At 40.1% G+C, this 22,230-nt stretch overlaps 1 protein-coding gene across 1 annotated transcript; it reads left to right on the top strand.

The window, feature by feature from the left end:
- Positions 1–1,495: 1,495 nt before the first annotated feature.
- Positions 1,496–21,604, top strand: LOC106915198 (rho GDP-dissociation inhibitor 2-like). The gene is made up of 6 exons (XM_014982642.2): positions 1,496–1,831; positions 11,387–11,560; positions 12,853–12,936; positions 18,292–18,368; positions 18,756–18,819; positions 18,905–21,604. Exons 1-6 carry the CDS (start codon positions 1,759–1,761, stop codon positions 19,099–19,101), a joined length of 669 nt encoding a protein of 222 aa, XP_014838128.2. The 5' UTR covers positions 1,496–1,758; the 3' UTR covers positions 19,102–21,604.
- Positions 21,605–22,230: the final 626 nt, after the last annotated feature.

Below are 22,230 nucleotides of genomic sequence, written 5' to 3'. Positions count from 1 at the left end.
TGATCATAATTTAAAGCTCTTTTGCTCCAATAAATAATTAAAAACCTTCAGCCACTTATCAGTTCACAGAGCTGCAACGTTTTCATAAACTTTTCCTTCAAGCCCGTGTGGAAAAGTTTCCTCATCTTTTTGATCATACATCTAGTGCAGCATCATGACTGCACCGCATCTCTTCCCTCACCTCGCACACATCCGGGGCTTCAGGGCTATAAAATACTGAACTTCTAACACATCTTTGCTCATCAAAACTGAGGCGGAGCTTCACCTTTAACCCCACAAACACAGCCACAACTGTGAAGGATTAGCTTACACGAAAGCATAATTATATAATAATAATAATGACCCAGTCACGTGATCTTCACATCCAGTCTCACTGAATTTGCACAAAGAAGAAATCTCAGCCAAGAGTTGCACCTGCAACTATACATCCCACTTCTACCTCATTTCTTTTTTGCCGTCACATAAAATCCCTCCAAAAATAACGTCAAAAGTTTCCGGTTTTATAGAATGACGATATAGGAGAAGAAAAAAAAAGTTTTAAGGCATACGCATGAGGAGCTCGGCATCTGATTGCTGTTTGCCAGAGCTTAAGTGAGATGGTGAATTTACCTCCATTGGCATCCTACATGACAGCTGGATAACCTCTGAATGATGAATTAATGAGGCGTGTGTGTGCAGACGTGTGTGAAGAGGAGTGTGTCTGGGTGCCAACGAGGGGGAGAGCGACCCCCATTTTGTATTCAGCAGCACCGCAGCATCTTTCAACGCTCCGACGGGGAGGAAGGAGAACGGAATAAAAAGTCAGAGAAAGAAATTTCATGTTCAAAGTGTAAAGGGGGGGAGAAATAAAAATCAATGTGAGACAGACGTAGATGTTGTCAGGGTGTGGTCACGGAGGACATGAGGGAGATGGAGAAGAGGAAATATAGAGATGCAGAGATGAGAGTGATGGATGTAAGGAGGAGAGATTGGTGGATGGCATAAGAGAAGCAGTGGAATAAAAACAGATGTGCACAAAGGCATGACTTGGAGTGAAGTGGAGAAAGAAGGGAAGCAATGCAAGGAGTGGAGAGAGAGAGAGCAGAGGAGGAGGGGGTAAAGGATGAGCTCATTGCAGTCGCTGGGCTGAGGGGAGCGGAGGGAGGGATGCAGGAGGGGAGGGGTCGCTGCTTGTCTGCGAATCAATAGCCAGCGTCTGAGTGCAGCACACACACACACACACACACAGCTGCAGACGGATCTGCTGGCAAAACCAGCATCTGCCTGCCTGTTTTTGCTCCCAAGAAAAAAATGTTCAAACTAAACGTAAAATGACACCTGATTGTGAATCCTGGAGAACGAAGGATTCAGATCTCTTATTCCTCCACCTACTGAACTTCAGAGGAAGCAGCAGAGAGCCAGCTGATTCTCATGTCTGCTGCCTCCTCCCTCCCTCCCTCCCTCCCTCCTCACTCTCTCCAACTCACACATCCACACCCAAGGATACCCTCACTGCTCCACCGCCGCCGTTTCCCACACTCAGTTTTTTTTTCTTCACTTTCTACCTCCACCCTCTCCAACTACTAACACACCCACACACACATATATAATTTTTGTTTTTTATTGCTGCCTCAGTGGAGGAAACGCTGCTCTGACCCTGTTGCTGAGACTTCTTCGGATTCCTCCGTCCATTTCTCTCCTACTTTGCTGCTACCTGTGGAGGTTTTCTGTCGTTCTCCGGTTCGGCCGTCTCAACAGAGCGCAGAGAGAGAGGGAGCCATGCTGGGTCTGGACGTGTGTGAGTTCGGGGGTCAGGTGCTGGAGCTGCTCTGGTTGACCATGTGCTACAGAGGTGAGGCAATAAGTTACTCAAATTCAAGTATTTTTTTTCTTTTTCTTTTATGCTTCCATAAGCTCATCTTAAGGGTGTGGACAGCTAAGTGTTTGCCAAAATGTAATTCATTTTTTCCTCCTCTCATTTTCCTCTATTTGAAATCTTTGCATATTATAATGAAAACGTGTGTGTAAGCATGCTGATGCAGCATGTGCAGCAGTCAAATGATGTCACCAACATCTGCTCTCGCATCTAGCGGTTATCCCTCCTTCTGTGTCTGCAATACACTCAACACAAGGCAGCTATGTGTGTGTGTGTGTGTGTGTGTGTGTGTGTGTGTGTGTGTGTGTGTGTGTGTGGGGGTGTGTGTGTGTGTGTGTGTGTGTGTGTGTGTGTGTGTGTGTGTGTGTGTGTGTGTGTGTGTGTGATATACTGCAGCAGTTCCTGAGAGTAGCAGACGGAGAAATAATGCTGGGGTTCCCCCCTACATGTAGCGTGACACACTGTGACATTTGCTCCTTTAAATACATAAAAGAGAGACAGAGAGAGAGAGAGAGATAAAAAGTGGGCAGGGCGATCCAAAACCCAGCTGAGGTCATCTGAAGAAGAGAGATTGTTGAATCAGATTAGTGTAAGTGGGAATGAATTGGAAGATGAATGTCATGAATGATGAAGTTGCAACTTGTACTGAGGTAGATTTTAAAATTCCTTTTGATTGTAAATCCAATTTCAGCTCTCTTCTTCTTCTCCCCCCTGCACCTGCCTTTTGTGCGATCACAGCGGGGGGTGTGAGGGTTCTCTGGTTCACTTGGTGGTGGAAGGAGAGGGCGATGTCGTGGCGCCATCTGGTTTTCTCAGGGTGCGCTTTGAACAGGACGCAGCTTGAGGACCCCTAATTAAAGCCTGCATGCACTCACCATGAAATAACCTTAATCAATCATAGCATTAAACATTTGGTGCACAAATCTCTATTAATTGGAAATTGTTCCCCAACTACCACCAACTCAAAACTACATAAACGAGCTCAAATATATGCATTGAACCCCATTGATGTTTGGATAAATGCACTTTAGTTAGCTGAAGCTACATCGCATGCTTTTTGTTGCCCGTTCTGACAACTCTTCTCCAACAGGGTTTCCAGAATCTCAATACTTGCCTACTTAGTTCTTTCCAAAAACCGGGTTTGGTACATGATTGGTATCAACATTATGTCGGAACACCTAATCTGACCCATGCTGTCTCCTTGTGTCAGATTTGGGAATTGGCATTCATGAACGACGCAGCTGTTACTGAACCCGGTCATAAATTGTAAGGTGCTTGAGTACCAAGCATGGTGGTAGCAGCATAATGCTGGGGGCTGTTTCAATGCCAGTGGTATGATTTCCACAAAAAAAAAAAATAATTAGCTCAATTTAAATGAATGTTCCTTACCTTATCTTCCTTTATCAACTAAAAACCATCTAAAGACGTTGTGTTATAAGGTAAAGTTGACATTTTTCTACTCCTGTTACTGTTGAAAATCACAACTTAGAGATACCATTGCTGCGAAACTTCATCTACAAACTCTGCAGCAATGAGCCAACTGTGTTTTTACTTAATCTCATATTACACTATGCACACCCTCTGTATCTGCCCCTGGTGAGGACTCACTCACATCGGCATGCCAAATGCTTGAAGAGGCTACAATGGGTCTCTGTTGACAATTCAAATTGTCACGACAGAAGAAACCAACACTAGAAATTCGTCCTCATGCATATAGACAATAAGAAACAGGGGCGCATCATAAGCGACTTACGTTTCATAAATCTCACTTCAGATTTTTTTCCACACGTAAAATAGGATTTTAGAAATCCAACCATTCGTTCTAAGAACAGGAACAGATTGGCAACAGCTTTAATCAGTTTATGTCTGGTGCAAATTAATTCCACTGACATACTTACAGTTGGGTGTACAAACATTGCCCATGGCAAGTCAATGGAGGACTAGTGGAGATCTATTCATCCATTGATTGCCAATGACGTGAAAAAAAATCTAATGCTTCATTGTTGTTTCAAATTCTTTTTATCGCAAAAGATAAAACATATATCTCCGCAATCTTTGCAGTGTTTAAATAGTTTTTTTTTTTGTAGATCTGAGTCATCCGATAACATCACAGACACTTGGCAAGAGAAAGAAATTGGGGAAAAAAAGAAGAGGGAGCAGTGGATTTTGATTTGAACGTAGGAGGTGATATGAGCTGAAGATAAATGACACGACTAGGACGCGAAATGATGAAGAGAATGAGGGGGCAGAGCTTTAAGAAAGGTTTGGTAACAACAGCAACAAAAAGAATAATTGGTTATGAAAAAAAGAGAAAGGAAAAAGTGGGCAAGAGGGAAACGTCGGACATTTGGCAGAGACAGAGGACTGAGTGTGTGCTGCCGGATGCTGTCAGTTGTCAAACACAAACCCCCACAGCCAGCAGCAGCAGCAGCAGCAGCAGCAGCAGCACGCCCTGAAAACAGACCGAGTGACATCTTCTCCTGCCCAGTTTCCCATTGTTCTCGTCCTCCCTCTATTTTATTTGTCGCCTCTTTCTTCACTCATCTTCACCCTGCGATCCGCTTCCTCTCTCCTCTCCGTTCCGTCAACCTGGTCGAGACAAATGAGGCCGAGTGGGTGAGCGGACACACACACGGGAGACCAATCAAGTCAGTCAATTAGACAACCTGCTGTCTCATCAAGGCCGACGGAGCAGCTGAGGACATGCTGCCGCTAGTGTCTGTGGGAAGCAGTCGTTTCCTCCTTCAGCTCAACGATGCAGCCGATTGAACGCAAGGGCTCAGTTGCACCAACATGAACACGGGTAATTGCAGAAGAGTGGCATCGTCTTCAAGTCAAAGCAGGCTTAATAGCAGCATTAAATTCAGGGTTGTTGGGTTTTTTGGCGTTTTTTTTTTTTTTAGCAGGTATTACGTTCTAGTTTTGAGAAACATGGTGTTGTAGCTCAGGTAAAAGCTAGTCAGAACCGGGCTAATCAATTATTTAACCGTTCTACAAATCACATGCAATGTTTATACACCAGTTCACTTTTGTATCTGACGGTCGTTTCCTTAAATGATTTATTCATTTTTTTATATTAAAAACCACTATCCGTCTTGCTATGAATTATTGAACGTGCAGTGGCTCATCAAACTTGGCCTTCTGCTCACCTGCTCCAGTCAGGAGATGTAGCAGCTGTGGATCGAGGATCTAGGAAATAAAATAAAATCTAACAAATATTTGTTCATCAAGAGTTGCTCAAATGCATTCTGTACACACACACACAGCCTGGTTGGATACTGAACTCTGAGTTTCTTAGTGGTTTCCGACTTCCCCAGACAGAAAACCTGACTCCAGTGAGCGTTCTTGTTCCTCTAACTGGGAAAAATCCAAAGAGAAAACATCATTACCATGCAATGAGATGGGAAGAAGTGCACTTCCAGGCACTTCCCTCTACAGTTTTAATAAACTAATTAGAAGCATTTTCTGACCTTTCATTATTCTGACAAGATTCTCTGCAAACTTTGGAAAGTCCAAAGTCACAGGAAAACTTTGAAATACAAATGTATGGGTGCACAGCTGGTTGGGTTCTGATTTATTTAAAGTTGTATCTATTTTGACATGTTGGTACACCTTACTTACAAAAATAAAATATTTGATAGGTGTTGACGTTTTTATTATTGTTGTTATTTCTCTCTATAAACAGTTAAAAAAAGGTGTCCATATATATTTAGATTTTAATCTGACAAACCATTGAACAGATTGGATCACTGCAGGAACCAGTAAGCTTTCTGAATTCCTCTCCCACCAACATATTGTAAATATTTCAAACACTGAATATGATCTTTTGCAAAGCATATGCCGTCTTTACTATTTCATCTGTATTGAATCGGCTGCGGGACAAAAAGCAAACGCTGGCTTCTCACCATTAGCATTTGTTTTTAGCATGCTATAAAACAAGGTGTAAAAACGAGGCTATAAAAGCATTTCTGCTTTACTGCTTTTCTTGGGGTGTAAAATTTCACCACATAGTTTTATATTATCATGTCTGAAAGCAAGTTTACATTTTAATTGTATTTGTTTTTCTCCCCAGTATGACCATCACCCCATACATTGTACAGTTTCACTTAACCTCTGAAAGAAACCTTTCATTGCTCAGGTTGTAAAGCTTTTAGCTTAAGTTTAATTTCTCACATTTGAAATGTTTTTTTTACATTGTAATTGACTCGTGGTGAATTTTGGTGATTGCAGTTGAGAAAAAAAAGAAACGTCTTACTGTAATGTATCATTTTTGATACGATTTTGATGTTCCTGAAGCCTCTATATCTACAAAAATGCAAAATGCTAAATAAGTGAATCTGCATAAAGAAATCTATCTGCTTTGGAAGCTTGATTTCATGACTGCAGAAGTATTACATATTCCTTATGATGCAAAATAACTTTCAAGAACCAAACATTTTTGCTTGTTTGTTTTGGTTTTATCATCCAAATAAACTGCTCAATTAAAAAACACACACAAGCACACGAAACACAATTTATTTCTTACATTAGCCTTTGAAGGGTTACAATTTATTCCAAAACAGCATTCAAGCTAAGTGTGTCGTTAACCCTCCACTGTGTATAAATATAGTGAAAATCTCATCTCTTTCTGTTCAGCAGTGTGGTGGTGGGCCTTAGCGTTGACAGATTGAACATTTCCTCAGATGTGCTGCAGGTTACACATCAATTATAAAGTCGTTCTGGCTGCAAAACGTTTGTATTCTCCTGCGATGCCGAATGCTGCGTCCATCAGTCTCCCTTTACTGCCGTTTCTTTCATTGTAAACTTTGATAATGGCTTTGCAGAGGCCTTAAAAGCCTCCTCTTTATCTTCCGCCGCGTGGCCTTTTTGTGTACGAGCGCGCGCGTTTCCTTTCCTCAGAGGTCTCGTTAAAGTATTAGAGCAGAGCAGTGACAGCGAGACTCCAAGGACTATAAAAGGAAAAAAAAAAACAGTACATCAGTGCTCAAGGCACAAACACACATGCACACTCCCGCAGAGTCCCAACATGAAGGTGGGGGGGAAAAAAGGCGCTTTTCTGAATCGGTAAACCTTATCTGGGTTAAGGTATGGAGGCGGCTGACGGAAAGCAATCACGAAAACAAAAAGATGAGCACTCTTCAAAAAGATGAAGAGGAGGCGTTTAAACTTTGTGAGCTGACAGGAGGATTTAACCTTTTGTTTATTAGGATGCCCCACGGATGCAGGAGTAATTTTAAATGAGGACTATTTCCGCTTTCTTTGCAGCCTTCTTGATAAACGCTGAGATCCATTTTGCCTCCCCTCTGTTCAGGAGGGAAACTGTAAAAGGAATTTATCCTAAAGGTTTGTCCAAAAGCAACGCAGCTGTTCCAGCTGCAACAAGCTGAACCTTGTTCCTGTAATCCCGTCCTGATAAAAACAGAAAGAAATGGAACTCATCCTGGCTTTGAGCTGTTGCCAGGCAACGAAATAAAAAAAAGAGAGAGAGAGCGAGAGAGAGAGAGAGAGAGAGAGAGAGAAAGCAGAAAGTGATCCAAAAAAAAAGAGGCAATAATCAAAAATGTGAAATGCAAACACATGCAGTGCATGACACTTATTGAATGTTGCGCTTTTACTGTAATGTAGGACTGAAGGAAGGGACGGATAATAAAGCGAGATAAGCTGGTATTTTTATTTTTATTTTTATGTTTGTCTGTTTTCCCTACAAATGCAACAGAGTCAGAAGTGGCAGAAATATCTATAGTGGGATTTGAGCAAATCCATCTACGACACTGTCTCACATCATGAAGTGGAAGCCACTTTTTGTGATGACGGAAGAAGAAAAAGATCTGTGGTGACGTTTCTAACAAATACCTAAAGCAATGTGGAGAAAAATATTATCAGCTAATCGGAGGCCATTTTTATTTGCAATTTAATTGAAGTTTAAGTCGCTTAATCAACATTTTTTTTAATGTTTTAATGATTTTTGAAGACAAATGCTTTTTGATTTAACTGCTAACTTTGATAAAGTAAATATCCTAAAATCCAAGATAAAAATAATAAGGTGTCCATGTCACTAAAACCTTGGTGACAGCAACGGTGTAGACAGTTTGCACCTTCTGCTTGTGGTTTGCGTCTTGTTGATCCCGTCACACAAAGAGAATCACTGTGGACAACATCAATTATTCCTGTTGTGTTAGAGTGCATAGTCATGTAGCTGTTAGCTTTAATCAACTTAGTAGTTAGCTAGCCTGGTCACGGACAACAACATTGAACAAAATAAAAAAATTTCCCTCAGTTGCATTTAGAATATGGTTAACAAATCCAAGTTTTGAGTTTAGGCAAATGAAAGCAGCCATGCGTCATCACATACATTTCATCACAGGTTTATGTTTTCTGCCAATTTCTACCTGGAGGATTTCTGAAAACAGTTTTTGATTTTGAAAGCAGAGATAATGCTGTTGAACTGGCTGTTTGGACCTATTAGCTACACATTTAAGCTTTTTGATCAGATGATGTTTGGCTGTGTGGAGTCCCTCAGGACTCTTTACTCGGTCCTCTGCTGTTTTCTCAGTGTCTCCAGCCTCTTGGTTTGATCATTTTTTTTAGGGAAACTCTTAAGTTTCGTACCCAATATGGCTGCCAAGCTTTTGAAGGTTGATCATATTACCTACTTAGCTCTTCTCTCATTTAAAACAGTAGCACACATAGAGATATTTCTTGGAATGGCATAAAATGACTGTTAGAAAAGTGGTGAAATTCTAGCTTTTTTTTTTTCAGCTGAAATAACTGGCCAATTTAAAAACGTTTCCAAATACCACTTTAAAAAATAAACCATGCCTTCATTACACATCGGTTGAGTTACCGTAGCTTCATGTGTTAGTGTTCAGTCAAATAATTGGTCGCTTATCTCGCCTTATTACCAATAATTACCTGCCACTCTAGGAAGGACAGAGTCGGCTTGAATAATTCATTCCCAACCCGAATGTGAACGTTTTTATCTTTGACTTCTAATCGGGAATCGCTTGAGAGATTCTGTGTTTGTGTGAAATTTTCTGTCCTCAACTGAGCGGTGCTTCCTCCTCTCTGCGACGTCCCCTGAAGCAGAACAGATTGCCGTGTTGATTTTTCCCTAAATGTATTGGTTTAGCTGTAAATATCAGCACATGGATAAGTGTTGTAAAATCTAGCATAGAAGTGGTGCTAAAATCGCAGCTTGGCTCCACCTTTTGTATAATAATGTGTGGGAGATAACATTCGCTTATGTAAAACTGGGAAGACGGATAAACATAATCACTACTTTATTCTTTTATCTTTGATTGCAGCTAGAGGAAATAATAACGTGGAAATAACCACAGCACTCATTTTAGGAGTATCGATGTCTTGGTTTGTGAATATGATATAATATCCCATGTGCTTTGAGACATTATTGTGTCCATTATCATAGAAACTGCTGACTTGATTATTTTTACAAGTCTGCTGAGTGATGCAGTAGAAGAACTGGGAAGTTAAATAAGTACTCAGATAAGTTTAGGCAAGTTATGATCAGATTATTACGTTATTGAGTTATTATCAAATCCCAGATTGGAGATTAAATTGTTTCATTGCTCTGAGTCCAGGTGAAAAACTTCCTCTGCAGTTTGCAAAATTTGGCAAAACGTTCATCCTTTACGGTTGTTGTTTTTTTTTTTTTTTTTTTTTAAAAGAATCAGTATCAAAGCACTCAAAAGGACGAGAGACTCTGCCTTTCAAGATGAGCAGTAATAGATTCTGCTCATTTTCAGGTCAGAAGGCTTGAGTTCAAAGAAGGAAAAAAACACACACACACACACTCTTAGCGGTTTGAAGCATGTGGTGTGTGTAAATGTGTGTGTTTGTGAAGCGGGGGAGAACTGCAGAGTTTGATATGTAAATACAGACTCAGTGAATCATTTATGAAGTCATGTGCTTCCCATATCCAATTTGGAAGGTGGGTTTTTGTGTCTCTGTGTGTTTGTGATACCTGTAGTCTACATCTCTGTTTTTTTTTGTTTGTTTGTTTTTTGTTTTTCTAAATGGACAATAAGTGGATTTGTGGTGCTAATCTGTCAATTGTGATGTAATTTGATGTTTCCCAGAACGAGAGGCCTTGAACTTAGCTCAATTGTGCTTTCTTGTTTTGTAGAGTTGTACTTAATGTTGTGTTTTTGAACGTGCGGTTGTGTTTAGTGGTTTGGCCTTCAGGGCCACCGTAGCTAGAGAAACATTGGTCATCATTGTTTGTCACTGTTCTAGTCTGTGTCTGTGAATGCAGGTATTTGTGTCTGTACGGTTTATGTGCTGTAAAGCCCAGAAGAGTTCACGGTACTTTTTTTTTTTTTTGTCCTTCCCCCAACTCATCAAATTACGTCTCTACACAACTGTGGGGTGATTCACACAGTGTCACCTCATTATGAGCAGCAAAACAGAACCGGAGGATGTTAAACAGGGCTGTTAGAGTGCAGTGAAACATCACAGAGAGCGTTTCCTGTTCTCCAGATAATTAAGCTTCTGCACATGCAGCTGGAATCTCTAATGAACCGCGATGTATGCACTTTGAGCTGACATCACACCGTTTTGGTCAAAAACAATTCATGTCAACCTAATTGACGTTTCTGCAGGAACAACAGAATTTCCCGGGCACGTTGTAGTGGCTCTGCTGTTTGATTTCATTTCTCTGACCTGCTCAGGCCCTGAAAGAAGGTGCAGGTAGGAGCTGAACGTTGAGTTACAATTGTAGCTTGCAGAGCACATGATCGGATGTCTGTGGTTATCGGCACTGGATCAGTTGTTGTTGTTTTTTGTTGTTGTTGTTGTTTTTATTTATTTTTTTGCTGACCATGCTTCCAAGAAGCCAGATTTTGACATAAGGCTTAAATTGGTTCTCGATTAAAAGGTTCTTTACACTTTCTGTCAATGCCTTAAAGGTTTTCCGTGGCTGCTTTTCACTTTAAAAAAACAAGAATAAACTCAAACCAAAGTATAAAATGAAAGTATAAAAATGAAGCAAAGCAAGCATCGCTTGGCACACCGCGCAAAGCCGGTCTGCTAGGGTAATGTTGTCAAAATTGACTTTGGCCACTCACTTGCTGTAAAGATCGTCTTTTGAATTACAATATTTATTGAATAAAAAGCACTTTAAAACATTTATTTTCAATCAGTAGTGTATTGAAATAACCACAAATCACAGTTTTTGTCAAATGCTATGTCAACAAATTGGTTCTTACTATTTTCGTTACAATCTTTAAACTATGTTGGTTTTCCTCAACCATGTGGTGGATTTGGCAACATCTTTGAGAATTCTGTTTCTCCTGGAAGCTATAAACCAGAAAGGAGCCAATAGTTTGCTTCATTTGGGCTTGTTCAGGCTCTGTAGCCGAGACAAAAATATTTACTTACTTCTAGAGTTTCTGTTGTACTCTATGTATAAAAAATAAAAATAAAATATGGAAGCACACGCGGATTCATTGATAATAATAAGCCAACTGTTACGAGTATGACGCAAAATAATTGATCCTCCTGCCATCTTCAAAGGTCTACTGGCTGACAAGAGTAATTTGGCCATCGAGGAGGAAGATGAGGACAGGAACCTGAACTACAATCCCCCGGCTCAGAAGTCGCTGCAGGAGATCCAGGAAATGGACAAAGACGATGAAAGTCTGGTGAAGTACAAGCAGACCCTGCTGGGCCCAGAGGCAGTGAGTCCAGGTTAGCGAGCCTCTTTGCGTAAACCTGTTGTTTACTCTGGTGTCCGGCTTTACTGCAGACTTCATAAAAAATATTCCCTCACTACAGGGTAATTGCTCTGGGCATAACTCACACGCACACACACACAAAGCAACACCAGACTTGCTCGCCTCAGCATCTCTAACCCGGGAACCAGCAGGCTGCGATAGCGGATCCTTAATGGCTGCAACACAAAACGACCTCCTGCGCGCAGCTCTGCATTCAGCCAGCATTACTGGGAATCAGAGAATGGAAAGACAAAGACGAGCAGAGAAGTCAAGCTGTACAGCTTGACTTCTCTGGTTCTCCCCAGAAAATGGGCGTACATTTGAACTTTTGGACTGCCACTCAATTAAACATAGACACATTTTGGTATCCATAGAAACATCAGATTCTTGGATAAAAGCTGATAAAAAAAAGCATTTTAGCAGGAAGCATTTTGAGTTTGAGCCGTAAGGAACCTTCATCTAAGGCTGCCTTCACACTGCAGCCTGAAGTGACTAAATTCCGATTTTTTTGTCCAATTGGATTTTTTTTTTTTTGTGAATAAATTTGTTTTAATTTTTCTATATTTTTTACACTGGATTCCCAATACTTTCACTTCAATTGGGGTCAAATATAACAACTTTTTACTGTTTTATTATAATTGGATGATAAATAAAAATGAAAAACAAACAATTTTAGACATGTAAAAATAAGTTTAGTAAGTTGCCAATCTCTGCCAAAGGCAAAATGTTTTTTACTATAACCTCTTTAGTTTACCTCAGCTGCATCAATCTTTGCACAGAGAATGTGGATCTATGGTTTATAAAAGTTTGTAGCTTTCCTTATGATATTTCTAACAGGTTTATTATACTCTAAATATAGGGACAAAAAATTCTAAATTATTTCATGTTCCATATTCATGTTCTCTGAAACTACAACAACTGCTGTGATAGATATGCTTCTGGTGGAAGTGTTTGCTTTATTTTGATACCAAGATTAATGAAAATGAATTAGATTTGGGTTATTTTAACATGTCCATTTCAGAAACAACCACTGGCATCACTGCAAATCAGACAATGGAAAAACAAAGAGAGGAGATGTCGAGCTGTAAATCTAGGCTTTTTCAGTCTTTGTACAAACACTGGACATGTTGTAAACAAACTGATTTAAATAGTGATTGCTGAACATTAAAGCAAAAACGTCTTTTAAGCTATTGTTGGTTTATTTAAAATGAAAGCATCATTTTCAACTGTTTTCTCCTTCAAACCTTGTTTCTTTGTTCCTGTCAGACCCGACTGAGCCCAACGTCAGAGTGACCAGACTCATCTTGTTGTGTGACGATGCTCCTGAACCAATCACCATGGATCTCACAGGTACCCCGGTCCTCCTCATCTTCAGCTCTTTGGGTTGGAATGTTTTGTTTTTTTTTGGCTCAATGATCTAAGCTTGTTGACAAGCTGACAAATGACGAGGCAGAATCCCTTACAGCTGAACTCTTTCATGCATTTTATTGAGATTTTATGAGGTAAAATAAACACCTCCGAGTAGTTTGCAAAACATTCTTGTGTGTTTGTATTCTGCTTCCCAATTAAAGCTGCAAAAAAGTTGTTTTTTTTTCTTTAATTTATGGCCATTATATAGGTTTGCTATTATGTTAATGATGTTTTGCTTCAGAAGAGCCACCCCCACAGCATGATGCTACCACCACAATGCTTCCACACATTGATAGCGGGTTTAGTGTTATTTATTGTTGTGTTAGTTTTATGCCACGCATCAAGTTTTGTTCGTAAACCAAAATGTTTGGCTTTGGTCTCGTCTGACTAATGCGCCTTCTCCGACATGTTTGGGAGAAGGGGAAAGAAAGCAAAGGTACACCACACTTTTCATATTTATCCCTCTAAATAATTTTTTGCTTGAGTTTAATGATTATTCAGCTGCAGCATAACATCCTCCCCAGATCAGACTGAAGTTGGGTTTGTGAGAATGAGCAGAGTTCAATGTTTGCGCAGCGGACGGCAGCGGTGACATCTCCCTCCTCCTGGACGACGCCTTGCAGGGATTCAGAGGAATGCTTGACTTTCTGTCTTCATCAGAGTTAAGGAATCCTCTAATTAGCATTGGAGCACAGTTGGTGTCTGTACCGAAGTTAGCAAAAGGTGTTCGAGGTCATTTCTCCCAGAATTCAAACTGGTGAAATTAACCTTTAATTCCTCTAAGAGATTCGCCTCTTCACAATCGCCGTCGCACGTATGCACACATTCACACGTTCGCTCACAAACGACACAGACTGCAGATGGGAAAGGTCAGCTGGTTGCTAGGCAATACGAAACACTGTGATGTTTTTTTTCTTTCTTTCAAAAGTCCAAACGCAGAGCGATAGACTACACCATGTTTCAGTGTGTGATGGGAAATCTGTACCGTATGGAGGGAACACTCTGTTCAGGCCAGACTTTTCCGCAGCACTAAGACCTGGACTACGTCAGGCGGAGGGAGTGACAGGTGGCGAGCGATCATCAGCAGACAGGTTTTAGTTTCAGATCAGATTTTTAAGTCTGGCTGAATCATATGGACCGTCAGTCTTATTAGAGCTGAAGGAGCGTCATTGCAGACAAAAGCCCTGTGTTAGGTTTTCATTTCCTTGAACTATAACTAAAGCATTTGATTTTGAAATATTAACAATGTAAAAATGAATCTGGTTGATTGTTAAATATATGTTGTTGTTTTTTTTTCCATGAGTCATCATTCTGTTCAAGAACAAGTCAGGTTTTGCTTCCCAGAAATGTACAAAGTTTTGGTATAATATATGCTGCATATCTTTCCAAAACCAAAAGTCTAAAGTCTTTGTGAAGAGGCTGGATGGAGCTGGTGAGTGACAGTCGCTGTCCACAGGGAAAGTTGCACCGACATGGGCTGAAATGCTACTCAGAGAAGAAGAAGACGAAAAAACAAAAAACCTGATTATTTTCAACAAATTAATTTCCTGCCTGAAGTTAAATTTTGATCATTATTTTGGGAGGATGTAGGGGGAAGCATTAAGTTATCGGGACGTTCTGCTGCGGGAGGGACTGGTGCACTTAAAAACACTAAGCAAACTATTTTATGAAGCTTGTTGAAGGATATCGGCATGTTTGAATCAAGCTACATTGTTTAAGAGTTAATTCTACCAAGTGGTAAGTGGGAAAGTAATAAAATTAACAGTCATTATTCTGCCATAAAGTCATTTGACATCATTTTAGTTTTCTCACCCGAACCTTAAACAGAAAATTTTCAGTCTTATTTAAATTCAGAAAGTGACATAGAAAAGTTGAGTATAGATTATGTAAATATCTTTACTCACATGACCTGAAACAGTTTTGCAAGTAAATGAAAAACATTTAAGTGTCTAAATTAAGTCCAAGCAGTGCTATGGACTTTCATAACATCTACATTGCACTCCTATGTATGTGCCAAATGACGCGTCAATTGACGACTGAACCATAATATAACTTGATCTCGTATTGAGTTATGCACACACTCCATCTGCACTAATGAAGTTCGACTCAACTCCACATGCCAAATTCTGCCCTTTAATTTGACTTATTCATATTAAAATTACTTGACCACTTACATCCTGTGAAACAATCATTAAAACAAACATGCATGGCTTTAAACATGCACTTTACAAATTATGTTACATATTAGAAGCATTAAACAATTTATAGACAGAACTTGACTTGACAAAATTTACATCTCTTTTTAAAATCATCTTTAACTCCGCTGTGATTTTCTGAGTGATGCTACATGCCAGATCAAACACATCAGACTGAGGCAGGATAAAGGAGCAGAGAGCTAAGAGAGAAGAGCACTTCTCAGGTATTTAATGATTACATGTCTGCAGCCTCTGCATGAGGTGTTATCAGGCTGATAGCCGGCCCTGATGTGAGGTACGTTCAGCCATCAGGACGGATCCTCTGACTGTTATCCCATGCAAGGAAAACATCCGTTTGTCGGGAAGCATGATTAGGCAAACGATGAATGAATAATTGTGATACTCCTGTATGTTGGTGCCTTGGGTCTGAAGGAAATGTCTCCGAGACGGGCCGTTCCTAGTTTAGATGGACTGAGCCAGTGAAAAAACTGTCCAAACAGTCAGGAATCACCATGCAGGCTGCATGCAGCACTGAAATGGCATCGATGCTGCTCTAAGCAAACACATATTTTATTCAGTATTTGTGACAGTAGAAGACGCATTCCACAAAATGTGCGTTATGATGTAGAAAAAGGAATTGTGTTGTTAAAGTGAAACCACTGAAATGGTTAACTTGATCATTACTAAATACGATGTATTTATATGTCAGATATGTGAATGGTTGGATAGATGAGCCCAGTGGCTTTCGTACAAAATGGACTTTCCGCTGGAGTCATTAGCGACCCTGTTAGAGCAACGTGGCATTGCAATGTGTGTCTGCTATTGGCTTAGAGAGGCAGGCATGGCGAAGAGGAGCCAGGCCAATTTAAACACTTTAAAATGCTTTCAAACCTGAGGTGAAAGGAGATTTGGATCGTTTTGGATCATTTTCCCCGTATTAGACTCTTCACAGATTTTCTCTAGTTTCGCTTTTCTGTCAGTCAGACATTTTTTCAGATTATGAAGAAGTGGGTCAAAATCCCTCCGCTGCCATCTAAAACACTCGTTGGCAGTGAAGCTGCCTGTAGTGGCACAGCCAGTTGTTGGCTTTCGAACTTTTAATGCGGCGATAATTCATACGGCACACATCACTGACGCTGTGCGAGTCATTATCCTTGGACTGTGATGCCTCTCCTGCTGGTCCCCTGAGGCCCGGCGATGACTTTGTTGCGTTCTCGTGTTGCAGAGGCCATTTTGCTGAGTAAGCACATTGCTTCATATCTATGCGTCCCAACGCTCCTGACACCGAGCGGGCTGAATGTCAGTCAGGTTTCCTATCAGGTCACTGCTGTTTGTTTTTTTTATGCTATGTTGAAAAAAAACCCTTAAGATTCATCATATAATTCATCCAAATGAGGTGGATGTTAGTCTCATATGTTAGAATAAAACACTTGGAAACACCAGGAGGTCGAATGGATATGACCTGACACAACATGTTTGGAGATTATTTTTAGATGCGTTCATTGGAATGAAACTGCACAATTTTCTTTTTCCACTGCTTAAAATAAATAGAATGAACAACTTTGCAAATGCTTTCGTTTTTGGTGTTATTTACATAGGTAGTTATTCTGGTCGTACATGCTCCACAGCTCAGGCTGCCATCAGTAGGAATGTCTGCTCTCTGTTCTGACTGAAAAATCCTGATGACCAGAGTTGAACTCTGCTGTTCTTTGACTTTTTAACCGTCTCGTTGACGGGCTTTACGAGACCAAAATCAGCTCGTTTTTGCTGCTGATGTTCAGAAAAGATTTAGTCCAGAGCTTTTTTGTTGTTGTTGTCGTTTTTAATTTGTGTTTCCTCGTGTTTTTTGGGAGTTAAGTTCTGCATCATGTTTTACAAATGTTCTAATAAAATCTAGATATCTGCTTTGGCTTCACACAGATTGAGATTTCCCCTCCTTCTTCCGCCAGGCTTTTCACCATGTGTGTCATTCTTTCATTCTTGCAGTGCATTACCATCTAGTGGAAAAATCAGTTCTGTTCGGCGTCTGCGCTGCAGAATATCAGCTCCGCTGCGTGCAGTCTTGAGGAAAGCAGGTAGACTGCTTCCCCGACTGACCTACTTTCCACCCTCCAACGCTCCCTAGGGAGGCCGGCGTTTTTCCCTCCACCGTCTCTCTCCTGAGGCCCAGGAAAGTGGAGGAGATGAATCAGAAAATGAGGAGAATGGAAGTTGGATTCAGCTCTGCGGTTATTGGAGGGAGACGGGCGAAATAAAACGAAACTGCAGTGGAGACGATGAAGTGATTAAACTCCAAATCTTGATAGAGTCATCTCATCTGGACTCCTTTTCAGAAGTCCAGGGTGAAAATGCAATGATAAACTTTGTTATTGGAGTATTTCTTTTCTCTCTCTCTTTTTTTTGGGGGGGAAATTACTAATTCTACATCTGATCGTCTTGCAGAAGTAACTAAAACTCAGTAAAACTGCAGCTGCTAAATTTATGAAACCCAATATTTGAGTCACTGCCAAAAACTTCTGGACGTTTACACGTCAGAATGTAAATGTCTGTGTATGTATTTATGTTTTTAAATGCGAAGACACCAATCAGGACGTGGTGGACGTCTTGGGCAGCTGCAATCATCCACCCTCTCATTCTTCTTCCTCACTTCAGATCCCTGCTGCTTTTCTATCCCCTCATTTCTTTATATCTCCTTTATCTCTTCCTCCTCTCCTTCCTTTATCTCTCTCCATTAGGGAGCACTCCGGACTCTGGACTGGCTTTAAATTGAGATATAAAGCGATTAGATGGTGGATGCATTTCTGATTGTGGTGTGCGTGTGTGTGTGTGTGTGTGTGTGTGTGTGTGTGTGTGTGTGTGTGTGTTTTCCTCCAGCGGTCCATTATGCTTTCTTTTTTTTACTGCATCAGTATAAATACACTAAATCTGACAAAAGTCAAATCTGACAGCCAGAAAGGACTAAAAAAAAAAGAGGAGGGAATCACTTACAGGTTTTAATTTCTCTGGAGTTTACTAAGAAGAGAAGAGAAAATTCACGTGCATTTACATTTTGTATTTATCGCAGACTGTGTGGTGCTAGTAACTCTGTGTCTGTGTGCAGGAGAGCTGAGCGCTCTGAAGGAGACCAGCTTCACCTTACAGGAAGGAGCCAAATACAGGCTGAAGGTTTACTTCAAGGTACGCTGGATCCTTCACGTTTGTTTGCGTGTGGATGGAAAAGAGGAGGTCGAGTGCATATTAGTTGGAGAAAAACAAGTGTGTGTGTGTGTGCGTGTGTGCGTGTGTGTGTGTGTGTGCGTGCGTGTGTGTGTGCGCGTGTGTGCGTGTGTGTGTGCGTCTGTGTGTGTGTGTGTGTGTGTGTGTGTGTGTGTGTGTGTGTGTGTGTGTAGCACTGCTCAAATCAAAGAGAAACTGTGCTGTGGGGACCTCTGCTGGACAAATCCTGCCACAGCCTTTTGCAAAAACCCATAACTGGATTCTCTGAATTTTGCAAATTTTCTTTAGAGCCAGTTTGGGATGAAGAAAATGTATTTTAAAAAGAAATAACAGTAAGACTTTTTACAGGTGAACAGAGATATTGTGTCTGGCCTGAAGTATCGTCAAGTGACCTACAAGAAAGGAGTACGAAGTAGGTTCAGATTGGTTTGTCTTGTTTACTGTAAGTATATATTTTTATCTTAAAAGCTCACACGCTTTCTGTGTTTACCCCACAGAGAACACCGCCGTGTGCATGATGGGAAGCTACGGCCCACGAGCAGAAGAGCAGGAGTTCCTGTGTCCCGCTGACGAGGTGCCTAGGGGGATCATGTCCCGAGGTCAATATGTGGTCAAGTCTTGCTTCACTGATGACGACAAGAACGTCTACCTATCTTGGGAGTGGATCCTCAATGTCAGCAAGGATGGGAATTAACGGCGGAGTGTGAGGATGATGATGATGCTGAATGATTTCCCTGCTTCCTCTCCTGCTTTTTATTTACCGTACCCTGCCACTGTGTCATCTTCTTCCTTTCCGTAATCACGCTCGCTGAGACAGGAAGCTGTTTGCAGGTGTCTCGTCACATTTTCTTTACACTTTCTTCTTTACTAGGTTATCTCGATTAATCCTGATATGGTTTATGCTTTTCATGTTTCTCCTGTCTGCCTTATCTTGTCATGTGGCCTATCACAGAGAGTCAGTTTTAAGCACATAATGAAACTTGGCAGAAGGATATTTAACATGGGATGGTGTAAAACTATAGAAGCTGCAGGTACCTGCAAGATCTGTTTGTTCTGATTTACTGAAAGATTGTTTTTGGGACAGTCGAGGTAGTGCAAAACACCGACAGGAAGGCGAACACGCTGCTTAAAACCGGGGAGCTGATCCAATTAAATCCTCTTGGACACCAAGGAGGAACTCTGGACAGTAATTAGTGTCCAGCTTCAAATGCTTGGACACAGCATCACCGAAGCCAAACAAACGCACACAATGAATGCAGGAAAAAGACGTGCTCCTTTCAGCTGTCAATTGCTTTGGGAATCATCGACCCGTTTTGCATTTATGTACGTTCAACAACCGCAAGAAAGAAAAGGAGTTGCAGTGATATTTTCTGCAATCGTGTTTCTTCACATGTCTTTCAACTGGTGTCCATCGAGTCTTTGATTGGTGTCGAGAGTTACGGTCAGAAGACAAAAAAAACAGTTTGTGTGAGTTATTTTGTTTGACTCCATGTTTTTGTGATGTAAAAATAATGATTTTGATGCAGAAGGTCTGAGATATTCTCGCTGACAACAAACGTTTTCTAGAAGAAGTGGTCTGATCTGGATGCAGTAGTATAAAAAGATAACGGATGTACACTTTATATGTAATACGAACACACATTTTATGGTGGGAAATGACAAAGTATGACGCACTCGTAGTTTCATAACTTTCCATCACTCTGGGGTCATAAGCTTTTGTTGTCAAAAGAAAATGATTAAAAAGCATATATGTTTTGAACCTAAAAGCTGAATTGCAGTTTAAAGGACAAATATCATCACATTTCAGAACCAGAAAACATTCAAAAAATGACCATACAATTATTTTCAAATGAAAAAAAACGAGTCTTCTGAACCAACTTTATGCCACCGCTAGAACAGTTAGTGCATTAGTCAATTAGTGAGTCTACAGCTGGACAGAAAATAATGTTACATTCGATGTTTCCTGTTTCCAGTACAAAACCTCTTATGAGAACAGCGAGACTTAAACAAGGACTGCTCTGTGAAATAAAACTGAAAGAAATTGTGTTTTGTGATAAACTTTAATAATAAGTTAATAATCATTTTGTTAAATTAAAGGTTAACTGAAAATATGATTAAGTGCTTTTAAATCCCTGTAGGGTGCTGGTTTGTTGAGTTTCCTAAGTGTTGCACTTGGACAACATTTCTCTTGATTCCCTTATCCTCACTTGATAAATTGCGATATAAATCATTACTCTATAGAATGAACTGGAACAGGAATCCTTGGAATAGTTACTTTGTGTTATGAAATGATGCCAACAATCTTTATGTCATCATTTTTTAGCATTCTCTGCTGCTGCTTTCTGCTTGTTTGCTCTCACACCTTTTCTCATAATTCTCAATTTCAGACTTGAAAATGAATATAATCAGCGTGTGCTATAAGCTTTAGCACAACTGAAGTGGAAAAATGATCAAAATGATGATAAATGCCTTTAAACTGCCGTGTTTAATGTTTGGTCTTCTACAACCAGGCTAAAATTATTGTTTAGTTGTTTTCATTCCCATTCATTTGTTGTTGTTGTTTTTTTGTTGTTTTTTTTTGGCACTTTTTGAAAGAGCACATGGTTGAAAACCTGTACCTGAACTGTGTATACTGTAGAAAGAAATGCATGTAGGTCCTTTGATACTATTCACATAAAAAAAAAAATCTGAACTAAATCCTCTTTTCATTTGTAGATATCATGGATGTGAGATGTAAATAATGTTTTGCTTTGAGGCTATGAGATCTTTGCAGTACATGGATACCTCGTAGAATATGTGAAATAACACTCCTGTGCTGTGTTTGAGTATGCTGTTGTCATTGTAGGTGAACATATTTGGACTTGCTGATAAATGAAGCTCCGTTTGAGTGAACTGTTGTGGTCTGAGACTAATTGTAAATGTTGGCTTGTTGGGTTTTGCATGATTGAGCGAGATTCTTTATTAAGGAATTTAAGGAACTTAATGTCACGCAAAAATTAAGAAAAAAAAACAATTAGCACATTTATTGTGATGTCAGCGCCTGCTAAAAGAAGCAGGCATAGTTGGTGCAAGGTCAGGCTGAAAGACACAGAAACCTGGAAACTCTTTGTATCTTTTTGCCTCCTGCAGCTAAAGAGCTGCATCGCTGTCAAATTCCAGTATCATGTATTGTTTAATAAAGGTAATTTAAAACAGCTGCTAAGATGTCTCGTTTGAAATGTTTATCCTTTTTGAATCAAGAATAGATCTTTCCTAAAGTCATTAAATGTAGTAATGAAATTATAAATGTAAGTCCTGGATGGATGGATTGATTTGTTGAAATTTTGGTAAACTCAACTTATATTATCTTCTACTTTCAAAAAATTGAAAGCCATGGTATAAAATCCTTGAGTGACTCTACATGAGTTAGGCCAGAAACCCTCCACTAGGGGGCACTGTAAGGTGGACAGGTTTATTTTGCAAAAACAACTGAAGGGATTTTTTTTTTTTTTTTTTTAAATGTACACATTTTCACGGTAACGCACTAAGCCAATATCTTAAATGTGATCATATGCAGCACAAGACAGTTTAATACAAAAAATATATAAATCAAAAACAACTTTTTTGCTTAATGAGCTCAGATTTTCGTTTGAAGTCCTCTTTTTATTCAGAACTCTGTTTTGAGCAAAAAAACATTGACGCTTTTGATTTTCTGTCTTTTTTCTTATTTTATTCCTCCCATTAAATAACCAGAAGAGTGGTGGATCAAACGACGACATACAAAGACAAACTAACAGAAAAAAAAAGTCACATTGCATGTATGGGGGAAACAAATACAGAAACG

Source organism: Poecilia mexicana, unplaced genomic scaffold, assembly GCF_051168715.1.
Source record: "Poecilia mexicana isolate PSO_F unplaced genomic scaffold, ASM5116871v1 scaffold_8, whole genome shotgun sequence".
Classification (NCBI taxonomy): domain Eukaryota; kingdom Metazoa; phylum Chordata; class Actinopteri; order Cyprinodontiformes; family Poeciliidae; genus Poecilia; species Poecilia mexicana.
This window is presented reverse-complemented; position numbering and strand designations above follow the sequence as displayed.

What these genes read in the sequence shown, in the direction of transcription:
- LOC106915198 (XM_014982642.2), top strand. Translation starts at nt 1,759, where the DNA reads ATGCTGGGTCTGGACGTGTGTGAGTTCGGGGGTCAGGTGCTGGAGCTG. An exon ending in CCCAGAGGCAGTGAGTCCAG is followed by an intron (nt 11,561 to 12,852) that starts GTTAGCGAGCCT and finishes TGTTCCTGTCAG; the next exon opens with ACCCGACTGAGCCCAACGTC. An exon ending in CTACAAGAAAGGAGTACGAA is followed by an intron (nt 18,820 to 18,904) that starts GTAGGTTCAGAT and finishes TTTACCCCACAG; the next exon opens with AGAACACCGCCGTGTGCATG.